This window comes from Erpetoichthys calabaricus, chromosome 9 (assembly GCF_900747795.2).
Source record: "Erpetoichthys calabaricus chromosome 9, fErpCal1.3, whole genome shotgun sequence".
NCBI classification, from domain to species: Eukaryota; Metazoa; Chordata; class Cladistia; order Polypteriformes; family Polypteridae; genus Erpetoichthys; species Erpetoichthys calabaricus.
The window spans coordinates 163,501,345-163,515,699 of record NC_041402.2 but is presented as its reverse complement, the minus strand read 5'-3'; the positions used below and the strand labels follow the sequence as shown (position 1 = coordinate 163,515,699).

The following is a 14,355-nucleotide window of genomic DNA, read 5'->3' as shown; positions in this document are numbered from 1 at the left end:
GAAAAATATGAAATCTCAATATTTTAAAATATAATAAAGTGCAATTTTATCATACTGTGATTTATGTATTGTGTGAGTATTATAGCGTGAGGTCCCTTTCACTCTCAGAGTCCTGCTTTCCATGTCCTCAGTAGGCAGGCAGTGTGTTGTAGTGGGTAAGGCTTTGGACTTCAAACCCTGAGGTTGTGGGTTCAAATCCTGTTACTGGCACTGTACGGCCCTGAGCGAGTCATTTGACCTGCCTGCGCTTCAACTGGAAGAACAAAAGAAATGCAAGAAATCTTATATATAAACTTCTATGTGTGGAAGTGTGTGTGTCTTTCTGGTCCGAAAGTGAGAGTTGGAGTCGGGGTAAGGGCTCCACCTCCGAGGATACGCAAGCGAAGCCAACACGTCAGCAAAGCTAAACCTCCGAAGAAAGTCACTCGCTTAGTGGCTAATACAGGAGTTAGGCGAGCACATCGGCAAACGGTATCCCTTTTACTTTTCCTCCCGCCGCTAATACACAAGCGAGGCGAGCATGCGACAAAACTAAACCTCCGAAGAAACTTTCAATTACCTGACATCTCGACATTTCATTTTTTTTCTGACAATTTCAATAGTTTCTAGGACCCATGCTTTTTACAGCACGGGCTTACACAGCTAGTTGTGTTATAAGTATTGTGAGTCACCTTGGATAAAGGTGTCAGCCAAATAAGTAAATGTACTTTTTAGGTAAGTATAATCACTCTGTTTTTTCATGGCCACCCAAAATGACATACCAGCATTTATTGTCTTGCTAGAATTTACTGTATTTTTGTATTTTTATGAATCATTTCATTTTTATCATATTTATGAGCTTGTTACAGCACTCAGTGAACTTTACTGTGCCTATCTGAATTAAACTGAATTTCAATGCAATTCAAATCAAAACTGCTCCCTACTGGTAATAGGATTTCGAGTTATAAATTCATCCTTTGGCTTTGTAATCTTTAAGACTTCTGAAACAATCCCCCCAAAAAAATCTCAAACAAGTAAAGGATTAACCTCTCTCTGGATGACACCAACTTCCAAATCCTCATTCAGCTGAATCTGCAAATCTCCAGCCATCATGGCAAAGATGTTCCCCAGCTCAGCTGCAACATTTGGCCTGAAAGAAGAGGACAGAGATAGAAAAGTGTAAACAGTTTTTTAAAATGTTTAGTATTTATTTGACAAGTAAAAACTGAAGAGGATGATTTTTTTCTTCTTATTGTTTTTCAGTTTGGATTTTAGTTTTCTGTATAAAGAGTTAGTGCCACCATTATTTTAAACTGTTGGGTCTTGTGACATTGAGTAGAGGGAATGGACGACCCCCGGCTGAATTATTGCTTTTTGTTTGAGGGAGTAGACAGAGGCCGGCACGGTGATGCAGTGGGTAACGTTGCTGCCTCACAGTTAGGAGACCTGGGTCCGCTTCCCGGGTCCTCCCTGCGTGGAGTTTGCATGTTCTCCCCGTGACTGCGTGGGTTTCCTCCAGGTACTCCGGTTTCCTCCCACAGTCCAAAGACATGCAGGTTAGGTGCATTGGTGATTCTAAATTGTCCATAGTGTGTGTGTGCCCTGCAGTGGGCTGGCACCCTTGTTTTCTGCCTTGTGCCCTGTGATGGCTGGGATTGGCTCCAGCAGACCCCCATGACCCTGTAGTTAGGATATAGCAGGTTGGATAATGGATGGATGGATGGGAGTAGACAGAGGGTGCTGCAAGCCTAACATTAAACCCGAACAGGTTAACACACCATACACACTAATAATATTTGCACTAGGGAATAATTTCTTGTTTTATTAAATATTTCAGAGTAACTAAGTTAATACAGTGGAGTCTGTGCAGATGAGCATTTTTTAAATCACCTATGTGTTATGTATAATATATTGTAACAGTGTGCTGTGCCAGCACCAACTCGATGGATTTTTCTCATTTCGCTACTCTTGTAATTAATTTAGCACACTTTGCAGAGATCTGTTTTCAATTTGACATTAAAGAGCCTTCTTATTTTAATCTGTGTCAAAAAGCCAAATTAATTTCATTGTGATTCAAAGTTGATTCACAATAAAATATCCTTGGGGGTGAATACTTTTTATAGTCAACTATAAAGCGCGCTCAGTCACGCTGGACTTGTTTTGAATCACTAAGTGATTTAATGTGTCCCTGTTTACACTGCCGGTGACTTTTTTTCTCTTGGTACTCTGGTTTTACTCTTATATCCAAAGACATTAAGTGTTAATTGTCTGCAGTACCTGAATGTAAATGTATTTGGGAGTGGAGGTTTTCTGTGTCAACCTGTCATTGTGTGTAAAGGCAATGGCCCTCACAAGATTAAAAGCTGCATTAAGCCCCTTCAAGAAATGGACATATGGATATCCATCTTTGAATATGAGGGCAGGTCAAACTCAGAGAAAACATATGTGAACCCAGGTAGAACAATTAAACTCCACAAGGATGGTGACTGGTCTGGAAAGCCCTGGCTTGTAAGGCAAAAGAATTAAAAACTGCAGCACTGCGCCTGCTTTTAAAATTCATAACAAGGTACAACACTCAAGCTAAAGGATAATATTGAAGAGAAGGGCCTCGATACTCCAGAGCAGGGGTCCCCAACCCCCGGTCCACGGCCCACTACCGGTCCGCAGCTGTCTGACAGCCGGTCCGCGAGAGAACTGCCGGCAACGGAGACTCACTCAGACTTTTCAGAACGCTTGGCGGGCTGGGCTTTGCAGCAGTGCAGAGAGAGGAGAGAGACCGAGGTGAGAGACTATTACAGCAAAGTTATTTTTACGGTCCCGACAGTTTCCCCATATGACACGAGTCTATAGAAATCGCGTTACTACGAAGTACATTCAGCAGATGCTTTCATTACAATGAAGTGACCTTGAAATGCTTGAACAAATCATCCACAGAGCAGTTAGATCTGTGGTCGCAGCTCAGATGTGCACATTTACACAACGATCCCCAAAACAGAAACATTGTAAAAAAAATCTCTTTCTTCGAACTTTCCTTGTACTGTTTTTTTTTTGCTGTTTTTGTTGTCTGTGGTTTTCAGTGATACCTTTTTGCTTATTGCTTGTCAACATTTGAAAAACATCCATTGGAATTTAACTCATTGTCACCCTCCTATAGAAACGGCAGACACGAAAGAAAGATAGCAGTGTTAATGTTTGTGATGTGCAATCTGTTGGAATGGCAAATGCAAAGCATATGTCTTTGTTATATGCAAAAAAAGAAGAAAAATCTCAGGTTGCAAACGTATGCGAACTGCTTAATAACTTAATAATAATAGAAATGTTATGTAAATTGTGTATAAAACTGCCAACCCAACTCCCCCCCCCTCCCCCCACACCCAAAGCCGACCGGTCCGTGGAAAAATTTGCATCTAATAAAGTTTTCCTTGCTGTCAAGAAGGTTGGGGACCACTGCTCCAGAGTATTGAATTAATAAACTTTTACTATATGTGGCTCTTCAACTTCACACCACTTGAAAATTAATTTTTAACTTTAAATAAACAAAAAAATGCAAATCCAAAAACTTGCAGCATGCCAATACCAAACATGTGTCAACTGGAATGAGAATGGCTTCAATTGAACAAAAGAGCCCATATTTATACCCCATGTACAGTATGAATATATGAAATGCTTTGTTCCAGACTAATTAGGTCTGAATCTAAATTAACAATAAAAAACACATTTGCAGTCTGGTTTGTTTGTTTTTTGTCTCTTTTTGGATGGTGGCTGTTAGTGCCGCAGCCTCACGGATCTAATGTCCCACGTTTGAATCTTGCACCTGGTCACTGGATGTGTGGATTTTCTCCCCATGTCTGTAGGAGTTCTTCTTGCAGTTTATTTCTTTTTCCTCCCACATCCCCAAAGATGTGTGTTTGAAGCTGTCTGCTGATTCTAAACTGGCCTCAAATGGATGTGTGGGTGAGTAGGCTTTGCAGGTGACTGGCGTCCCCTCTACTCGCTGTTCATGCCTGGTGCCTAATGTTGCCAGGATAGGAACTGGGTTAAGCTGTTTTACAAATGTTGTGTTAGTGCATTTTAAGAAATATTCCAACAATACATTTAAATGGGTTCTAAAACCTTGTTAGAACATTACGAGCGAGCTTACAAACAGTTTTTGCTTTATTTAAAAAGCCTTAATAATCCTACTAAATTATTATATTTTGTAAATATGTGAACACATTCATAATTTGAATTGCACGTTGTCATGAATATATATACATCAAATTAAGAAATTAATTTTTAAGCATAAATTTACGACTAGGGTAGTACTGGGGCTTAGCAGTGGGTGTCATTGAAGTCCTCACTTCAACCCCAGGCCCTATGGTGGTCTTCTTTGGGTTTGCATTTATTTTCTTCCAGATGTTTTCCATTTTTTTCCCACATCCTGAAGTTACATCTAAAGTGGTCTAATGAGAGTGTGAGTGTGCTTTGTGATAACTGGCATTCTGTCCAGGTTTGATTTCATGAGTGGTACCTGGTGCTTTTGGGGTCAGCTCAGTAGAATAACCTGAAATGAATAGATAAGAGTGGCATAATGGCATGCGTGTCCCACACGTTAGGGACCTGGCTTCAGTTTATAGTTATTAGCTGTTTGGTACTTGTGAGGAATTCTCTCATTTACCAAAGTCTTGCATGTTCGATTAACTGATGGTCCAGAATGAGGCATTGTGGGTTTATATGCGGCTCTAGTTTTTTCATTTCAGAAATGGATGGATGGACTTTATGACTTCTATGCTATTTGTTTCAACTTGCAGTGTCAAAGTCCAGTTCGCTCATTTCCATTTTATACTGTGCTATAAATCGCCTCTGTTGATTCTATACAATACCCAGCCGACTGAGTGCTACCATCTGGAACATCTGCTTTATGGAGGTCAATGCCCCCAAAGTGAACCCTCGGAGGTGTAAAAGACAAAAATCAGGCACTATTGTAGAGCAGTTTACAAACTCAAGAGCTCTGCTGATAAGGTCCACAAATCTTTTTGAAATGGAGAGTGTTTTTTGATGTTAGCTGCAAGGCATAATGTAGTTCATAAACATGAAACCTTCATGTTTTAACTTGCTCTGCTTTTGAAAGTCCACCTGGCATTATGACAGGCCTTTCCTTCATGTTCTTTGCTATGGAACACCACTGCCTTGGTGTCACCTTCACTGAGGTCAGGGCAGCCTGGGCTTTGAACAACTTCAGTATTAGACTTTACACACATACCTCAATTTCTGTAAACATTATGACATTCCTGCCCTGTGACGATGAAGAGGATTTGAGAATGAGATTAACGAGATGATTTCATTCCTTATACCCTTATAGATGACACTAGCTGTGTTACCCATCTAAGGTGGGTTGAAATTTAAGAAATCAATGTAGATGTCAGTTTTAATTTTTTCAGTGCACCATCTATTGGAATGTATTTGTGTTGCATGTGGTAATAAAATGAATTGCATTTGTTATTCCAACAGATGGTGCATCACAAAAATTTGTAGTAATAAAACGCATTACTACAAATGTTTGTGATGCACCATCTGTCGGAATGACAGAGACATAGCAACTGGACAGACAAATAGATACACGGACACTTATCATTTTAATTACGGTAGATACCCATAATCATTTTTGTTCTTCACGCATTTAGGCGTTCACACTTTCTACCTGCAACATAAAGTACCTACTTGCTACCCCCACTAGAAAATTTGTGAACAGTTCAGCTGAAACTGGAGATGAAATGTGAACAAAGAGTCAACCATCTGTGATTTTTCCAGTAAAATCAACTGAGTAGAAAGGCGGATGACACTTTGTCAGCACTTTTGAAAGCTCTTCACTTTAACACCAGCTTATCAGCTCGGCCAAAGTCATGGGGCCCAAATTTAGTGTCCTTGGACTGAACTTACTTATTTAAAGCATGTTCACTTGTGCCAAGTGTGCCCAAGCATCAGTGGAACTCTGACAAGTGATTTAATCATTTTATTTTTAAATACTTAAAGGTATAGACATAAACCTCAATGCTCTTACCTTATAATAATTCTAGAATAACAAGGGGTGAGCATCCCAAAAAACACACTCTTAGAAATAATGAACGAGTTAATGATGAACGTGAATAAAGTAATCGCCACTTTTGCGGCCTGCTCCTAAAGGGCTTTGTTATCCGATATTTAATGACACTTCAGCATGGAAAAAACAGCGCCACTCGAACACTGAAAAAATCAACACACTAAACATCAAATATATCAAATATAAGGGTTACATTTAAATGTTTAAAACATATATTAGAAACCATCAGTAATGCAAAATACAAATAACATAAAATATAATAATTAATTAGTTAAGCAGTCACTCAGTCAGATGCACGTCTATTAACAAGCTAATAAGTGAGCATTTCTTGCCATAAATGAGGAAGAATGTCAGACAGCAGATGTAAAAGAAAAGAGCAGTTTTCTAAACAAGAGTTCAAAATTCCATTGGAGAAGGTAGAAAGCTATGGAAAACAATTTTTTGACAAAATTAAATAAATAAATAACATATTTTGAAATGTGACAACAAATAAATAAAAGTATCATGAAATATGCTTTTTGCTATTTCTCTTTGTATTTATTTAATTATTTCTTCATTTATTTGTATAAGTGACACTGCACACAGCATGCATCTTGAAATAAAAACTGTCATTGTCCCATGTCATAGTTAAGAAGTTGGGCTCTGACTAGAAGTGCGTCTGGCTCAGAAGTCGTCTCCTGGCAGCATGAGCTTGACTCGGCCACACAGAGACTGCTACTGGATACTATGAGCTGAGTGATACCTGGTGACATCTGTTGAGTTCTGTCAGCCCCCAGCTTTTCTGCTCAACATTGCACCAACACTCCACCTGTCCACAGTGCAAATCCCACCCTCGTCACCAAGTGTACTGCTGGAAACTCACACCAGAAAGCATGCCAGTTTGCAGGTTTGCACTGTGGTGACAAAGAACTAAACAAGTGACATCTGATTCAGGAGTGGTCTCTCACCACATGAGCGTATAGGAGAACTCCTTGTCTCAGCTGTGCAGAGACTGCTTCTGAATTCTGTGAGCGCAGCGCTTCACAGTGACGTCAGCTGAACTCTCTCTCTCTCTATCTCTCAGTCTCGATCTTTTCTTTGCAACACTACAACTCCACACTTTGTAATATCAAAACCATAATACATTTTAGGTGGGGCTGTGACCCAACATAATCTTAAACAAAAACACTACCAAATGCCTTAATAGCTTATAAATAGTCATTGAAATAAATACTAACTTGTTCAAGGCACATATCTGAAATTCTCCTCCTTTGTGTCCTTATGACTCGTTAAACTTAAAATAAATACTAACCATTTGTGGGTTGTGACAGACACACTAAAGATGTGCCATTCAAACATAAACTAAACAACACATGGTCCTCACACACCTAGAAGCATCCATTTGTCTATGGAGAGTACATTGTAGGCAAAGGCAATATAATAAAACAATGCAAGGAATATGAAATTAAAATAATTAAGAATGAACATATTATAAAGCTATCTAGCATGAGATCTTGGATTCTGCTTCTGATTGCATAACATTTCTCTGAGTACTCTGATTTGCTCCCATAAGCCAAATTATTCAAAGTTAAGTTGATTGGCAATTCGTTTTCCTGATTTAAGTAAATGCAAGTGAGAGTGTCCGGTGGTGGACTGAGGTTATTTCCTGCCTTGCATTAGATGGTGCTGGGATATGACCTCATTGAACCTCTAATTGCAAAATTCTTCTTTTTGTTTATTTTCTCTTAAAATGTGAATTAAATGTTTGTGATACATTATCTGTTGTAATTTCTTAATATAATATAATATAATATAATATAATATAATATAATATAATATAATATAATATAATATAATATAATATAATATACTGCGGTGGGTTGGCACCCTGCCCGGGATTGGTTCCTGCCTTGTGACCTGTGTTGACTGGGATTGGCTCCAGCAGACCCCCGTGACCCTGTGTTTGGATTCAGCGGGTTGGAAAATGGATGGATGGATGGATGGATAATATAATATAATATAATATAATATAATATAATATAATATAATATAATATAATATAATATAATATAATATAATATAATACTAGCCATGTGTGCCCAACTACGTTGCTCGTGTTAAAGTTGTCTGTGAAGGGCTCCCTGTTTAAACGCGGCTGCCAGTCGTGAACTGGGCCCTTCGTCATTATAATTTTTTATAAGGGAAACAAAATTACAAAACAAAACCCTTGGACATTGATTCGATAGGAACGGCCTACTCGGAATCACTGTCCGAATAGTAATTAAGTGGTGGTGTAAGAGCATTTCTGCTTCTCTCCATTCACAGTCCATCTCGTTTTCACGATGCTGTCGTTTCCTCTCATGATCTCTTCTCAACCTTTCTCCAATCTCGCAGGTTGCTTTGTGGCAATCCAAAGAGTAAGGCAATATACACGGAGCAATGGTTATAAAAGGGGGACACATAGGTATCCAGGCTCTTTAAAGCATAAATAGGGATCACTTCACTGACAAGTGAGCAAGCCAGGGTACAACTGTGAGACGCGCAGCACTCGCCGGCTACAATGTAACAATAATAATTTCCGGAACGTGCTGTTACGTTGTCATTCATTTAACCCACTGTCTTTCTTTCATTCATATGTTACGTAGGCACGTATCTTTTATCTTCAGCAATCTCATTCTCTAACCAGGACTCAGGAGCTAACCAGCGTTAACACTGTCCACCACCCCTTTCGTTGTTCCGGCACATTGTTGACATCCGTGAGTAACAACAACGTACTAAACTGGAAGGTGGTCTAGAATGTCTGTGTTTTGAGGTGTGACTGGAGTACTACAGTCTTCAGTAGTATAAGCCTGGAGGAGATTCTTAATGCATTGCCTATGTTTTAGCTGTCTCTCTACTGCCATCTAGTGCTGCTTCTTCTAATTCATTCGCGGACAAACAAAGATCAAGATCCAAATGAAGATTATATATAGAGATAATATATGACTGATGTCCTGACTAGGGATTGTTGCTGTCTTCAGTTCAATACATGTTGGGATAGGCTTCAGTCCCCCTTGACCTTGCTCAGGGCAGTAAGTTGGGTTAGAAAATGGTATACAGTAATCCCTCGCTATATCACGCTTCGACTTTCGCGGCTTCACTCTATCTCGGATTTTATATGTAAGCATATCTAAATATATAACGCAGATTTTTCGCTGCTTCACGGGTTTCTGCGGAGTCGGACAATGGGTCTTTTTACTTCTGGTACATGCTTCCTCAGTTGGTTTGCCCAGTTGATTTCATTGGCGGATGGCTGAGAAGCTACCTAATCAGAGCACACAGTTAAGTTCCTGTGTGCTGATTGGTTCCTGAGTGCTGCATTAACCAGGAAGTGCTGCATTAACCAGGAAGTCTCATCTCACTCATTCAGCATTAATGTGCTCCTGCTACTGCTGCAGGAGCCGTGTCCAAGCCCCAACAGAAGATGCAAATGACTGCAGAAAAGGTAAAAGTTTTGGATATGTTGAAGGAAGGGAACAGCTACACCGCTGCAGGACACCATTACGGCATCAATGAGTCCACGATTCTTTTTATTTAAAAAGGAGGAAAAGCATATAAGATCTACGGCCGCAGTGTCCTTTAACCAGGGCGCAAAATGAGTTGCAAGTGGACGTGATAAGGCAGTAGTCTGGATGGAATCTGCTTTAGGGATTTGGATTGAAGACTGCCAGAAGGAGAACAACGGCGGTGCAACACAGTCACCTGAAGAGGCTCCTTTAGAAGAGCTGTAACGCTCTCCTTTGTTGTGCAGTAAAATTAAACTCATCGTTATCGGACAAGTCGTCGTGTCATTGTTGGTGAGTAACCATAATTATCTACGTACAGTACATAGTTTAGTGTCACTGTACACACATTTTACTGTATACAATTTTTCTTGCATTGTACGTATTTATTGCTGGTGGCCTGTCGGTCGTAATGGCTGTAACATATGTGATATCGGAGACGCTCGATATCTTTAACATAATATTTAGGTTTTACTGTATATAAACTGTGTTTACATACATAATTTCAACGAATCTTACCTAATAACTAAGAGAATATAAAGGGTTTATGCTGTATAATGGTACGGGGAATATTTATAAACCATGTGGGAGAGTTTATAAGGACTTAAAATATATAAAAATAACCATATAAACATAAGGTTTCTACTTCGCGGATTTTCCTCTTTCGCGGGTGGGTCTGGAATGCAACCCCCGCGATGGAGGAGGGATTACTGTAATATAATATAATATAATATAATATAATATAATATAATATAATATAATATAATATAATATAATATAATATAATATAATATAATTAGTGCCCTGTCTAGGGATTGTTCTGGCCTTTGAGAAAGTCAGTTTAGAAAATTGATGGATGGATATTATATTATATTATACTATAGGTTGGCACTGTAGCTAAACTTAAATAATAGCATATAACATAAAACTATAATTGTCCAGATGATCTTGTTTCATTTACATATTGCAAAAGCTCAGATTTATACATGACTAATAATAATTTGTCAAGATATAATATAAATGTAAATGTAAACCTGTGGCACAATTGGGCACGTCTAATCACATCTGGAACCTACAAACCCTATATAGTGCCTTTCATCTATCTATCTATCTATCTATCTATCTATCTATCTATCTATCTATCTATCTATCTATCTATCTATCTATCTATCTATCTGTTGTATATAGCTCATTTTATCTATCTATCTATCTATCTATCTATCTATCTATCTATCTATCTATCTATCTATCTATCTATCTATCTATCTATCTATCTATTGTAAATAGTGCCTTTCATCTATCTATCTATCTATCTATCTATCTATCTATCTATCTATCTATCTATCTATCTATCTATCTATCTGTTGTATATAGCGCCTTTCATCTATCTATCTATCTATCTATCTATCTATCTATCTATCTATCTATCTATCTATCTATCTATCTATCTATCTATCTATCTATCTATCTGTTGTATATAGCGCCTTTCATCTATCTATCTATCTATCTATCTATCTATCTATCTATCTATCTATCTATCTATCTATCTATCTATCTATCTATCTATCTATTGTATATAGTGCCTTTCATATGTCTATCTATATATTTGCAGCTGGAGATCCACAAAGGGAGAAAAATGAATCACGTATCATAAAGTAGTTTTTATTCCTGGGCTTTCAACCCCTGCCAGGGGTCTTCATCAGAGGATAATGCTTAGACTTACAAGAATCAAAGGCAATATATAGCAACACATTACGTGGAGGGGGTGGGGTGGGGAAGGTGGCTAAGTCAGTGTGATCGGGGGGGGGGGGGGGTGGTATTGGGTGTACAGTTTATTTATTATGAACATGTTCTTCTTAAGTTTGCATATGCTGGATTTATGTCCAATTGTCTGTTGATGGTGTTCTCATTTCATAGCCAAGATTCGGCCGCTCTCTGGCACTTTTAGTACTGGCCTTAAATTTTACTTGTACATTGTCCCAGTTAAATGTATGTCCTGTTGATTTAGTATGCGTATAGATCAATGATAGTGAGTCCTTTCTTCTGACGGCGTTGCGATGTTTGTGTTTGCGTGTTGCGATTCTTTTTGAAGTTTGTCCTATGTATACCACTGAGCACTATCTATCTATCTATCTATCTATCTATCTATCTATCTATCTATCTATCTATCTATCTATCTATCTATCTATCTATCTATCTATCTATCTATCTATCTATCTATCTATCTATCTATCTATCTATCTATCTAGAATATTGACGGCTGTCTCATACCTGGTGTTCTACCCAGGTTTAGCTCCACTTACTGCTGGGATGGGCTCTGGCCCAGTCACTAGGTTTGAAAATGGTTAAGCTCTTCTGGATCATGTGCAGAAGCAGAAAATGTGCCAAGTTTTTTCTTAGTAGAGAATGTCCAGCTATTACAGTGCTGCTTGAGGCTGATAAGAAGTGGCACACTTGCTGTGTTGCTCTATTTGAGCACAATGCACACAGCATTTGCAGTTCTCTCTTATCAGTGAAGTGTGTTCCACTTTAAGGTCGACACGAACGCAATCTCTTTAATTCTGATAGGTGCCAAGTGCCAGGAGATATGTGCTCCTGAAGTTATATTTCTGAAGACCAAATGTGATTCTTACATTATTGTTTGAAATGAAATATGGTGTAGTTAATTAAGTAAGAAAGCCTGGAGTATTATGTAGATATACAGAAACATAAGGTGCTCTGGTTTCCGTTTGGGCAGTTCATAGCCAGTATTTTCCTGAATAGCAGGTGGTTCTGAGTCTCTCACTTTACTTATTGTTCAAATCGATACAGCTATATTTTATCAGATGATAACAATGTCAGGGGTATCATAGTGATCTGATGACATATGATACAGACCAGATGCCAGCATCCCATTGTTTGATTAATTTTTTGTTGAATGTTCACTAGTTATTAGCAGTAGGGGGACATCTATGGTTAGTTAGGTAAGGTCATGTTTATTTTAAAGACATCTGCACGCACATAGGGGAAAATTCGGGTGCAGCCCCCCTACAGTTTTCATACCATAAACACCACAGATTTCAATATATTAAAGCCAGATTTTTAACTTTTGTGAAACAATCTCTGTGGAGTAAAAGGAGTTTCCAAAATAAGTCACTAGTGGTTCACTGAGACAGCTGCTTCTGCCATTCCAACCGAGGGTCAACTCCCTTTGTCAAAGAAAATGGCTGTGCTGTGTGCATACTGAATCTTTCTATCTTTCATTTTATGTAATGAGGTGTACGTCTTGTAAACAGTGTCACATTAGTCATAGTGTACAGGTACATGCTTACCAAATGTATGTTTCTTCTCTGCATAACTGGGCTTCTTTAAAAAGATATTTAAAGATGAATTCTTTCAATGTGCAACAATGCCAGAGCCTCTGCAAGTCCTCATCTGCACTGTCATTATATCCAGTCATAATTCATTTATACCTGCTAAATTTAACATAGTGGTGGCAGATGGAAGCTCCATTGAACCAGGCCCACTTTCATGGGTAGCTTGCATGTCCCTTAACATGTTGCCCTTAGGATTCATTTTTAAAAAACACAGTATTTCTTTCCACTGCTACACAGATGATACATAGATACTGTATATTTTCCACTGAAACAGATCAAAACAAATTCTCTTAAACCTTTATTGGAATGTCTGGAAGACATTAAAATATGGATTTCACTAATTTTTCTTAGTCTAAATGAGAAAAAAAACAAAGATTGAGAGTTTTGGACCTCCTGATCTTACTTGTGCTACAGAAATTAATTTTGGCCCCTTGAGAACTTACTGTTAACTTTTCGCAAAAAATCTTGGTGTGATTTTTGATTATGCCCTCAAATTTGATAAACAAATTAACTCCAATGTTAAAGCCTGTTTTTGTCAGCTCAGGGTATTAGCTAAGGTCAAGCCCTTTTTTTCTGTACATGATTTTGAAAAACTAATTAATGTGTTTGTCTCTTCTCTGCTTGATTATTGCAGCTCATTATACATTGGTGGAGTTAATCAGTCATCCCTTCCTTGTCATCAGCTAGCCCAGAACGCTGCTGCCAGCTTCTAACAGACATTTGAGAACAGAATCACATCACACCAGTCTTAGCTTCTCTTCACTGTTTTCTTGATCGCTACAGGATTAAGTGTAAAATTTTACCATTTGTTTTTAAGTTCCTGAATTGTTTAGCCCCCTTCTGTCTCACTGACCTCTTGCACCCTTACTCTCCTTCACGATCACTGAAGTCCTCTGACCAGAAGTTACTAATCGTGTTCTAGACTTAAGCTTAGAGGGGACTGTGCTTTTGCATTAGCTGCCCCTAAACTTTGGAATACAGTAGTTGACCTTTTTATATTAAACAGTACTGACTTTGGTCACTTTTAAATCCAGCCTGAAAGCCTATCTTTTTGCTTTAGCTTTTTAAACTTGTATGTGAGTATTTATTTTTAGCATATTTATTTACTATATATATATATATATATATATATATATATCTATACTAATAAAAGGCAAAGCCCTCACTGACTGACTGACTGACTGACTGACTCATCACTAATTCTCCAACTTCCCGTGTAGGTAGAAGTCTGAAATTTGGCAGGCTCATTCCTTACAGCTTACTTACAAAAGTTAGGCAGCTTTTATTTTGAAATTCTACGCGTAATGGTCATAACTGGAACCTGTTTGACTGACTCACTCATCACTAATTCTCCAACTTCCCGTGTAGGTAGAAGTCTGAAATTTGGCAGGCTCATTCCTTACAGCTTACTTACAAAAGT

General features: G+C 38.3%; 1 protein-coding gene across 2 annotated transcripts in view; it reads right to left on the bottom strand.

The window, feature by feature from the left end:
- Positions 1 to 14,355, bottom strand: part of kcnj5 (potassium inwardly rectifying channel subfamily J member 5) — a 59,494-nt gene that overhangs the window by 32,479 nt on the left and 12,660 nt on the right. For both annotated transcript variants that reach the window (XM_051932341.1, XM_051932343.1), the window contains exon 2: positions 1,027 to 1,129. In XM_051932341.1, coding sequence (XP_051788301.1) covers positions 1,027 to 1,129 — 103 coding nt within the window. The remainder of the gene's footprint in view (positions 1 to 1,026; positions 1,130 to 14,355) is intronic.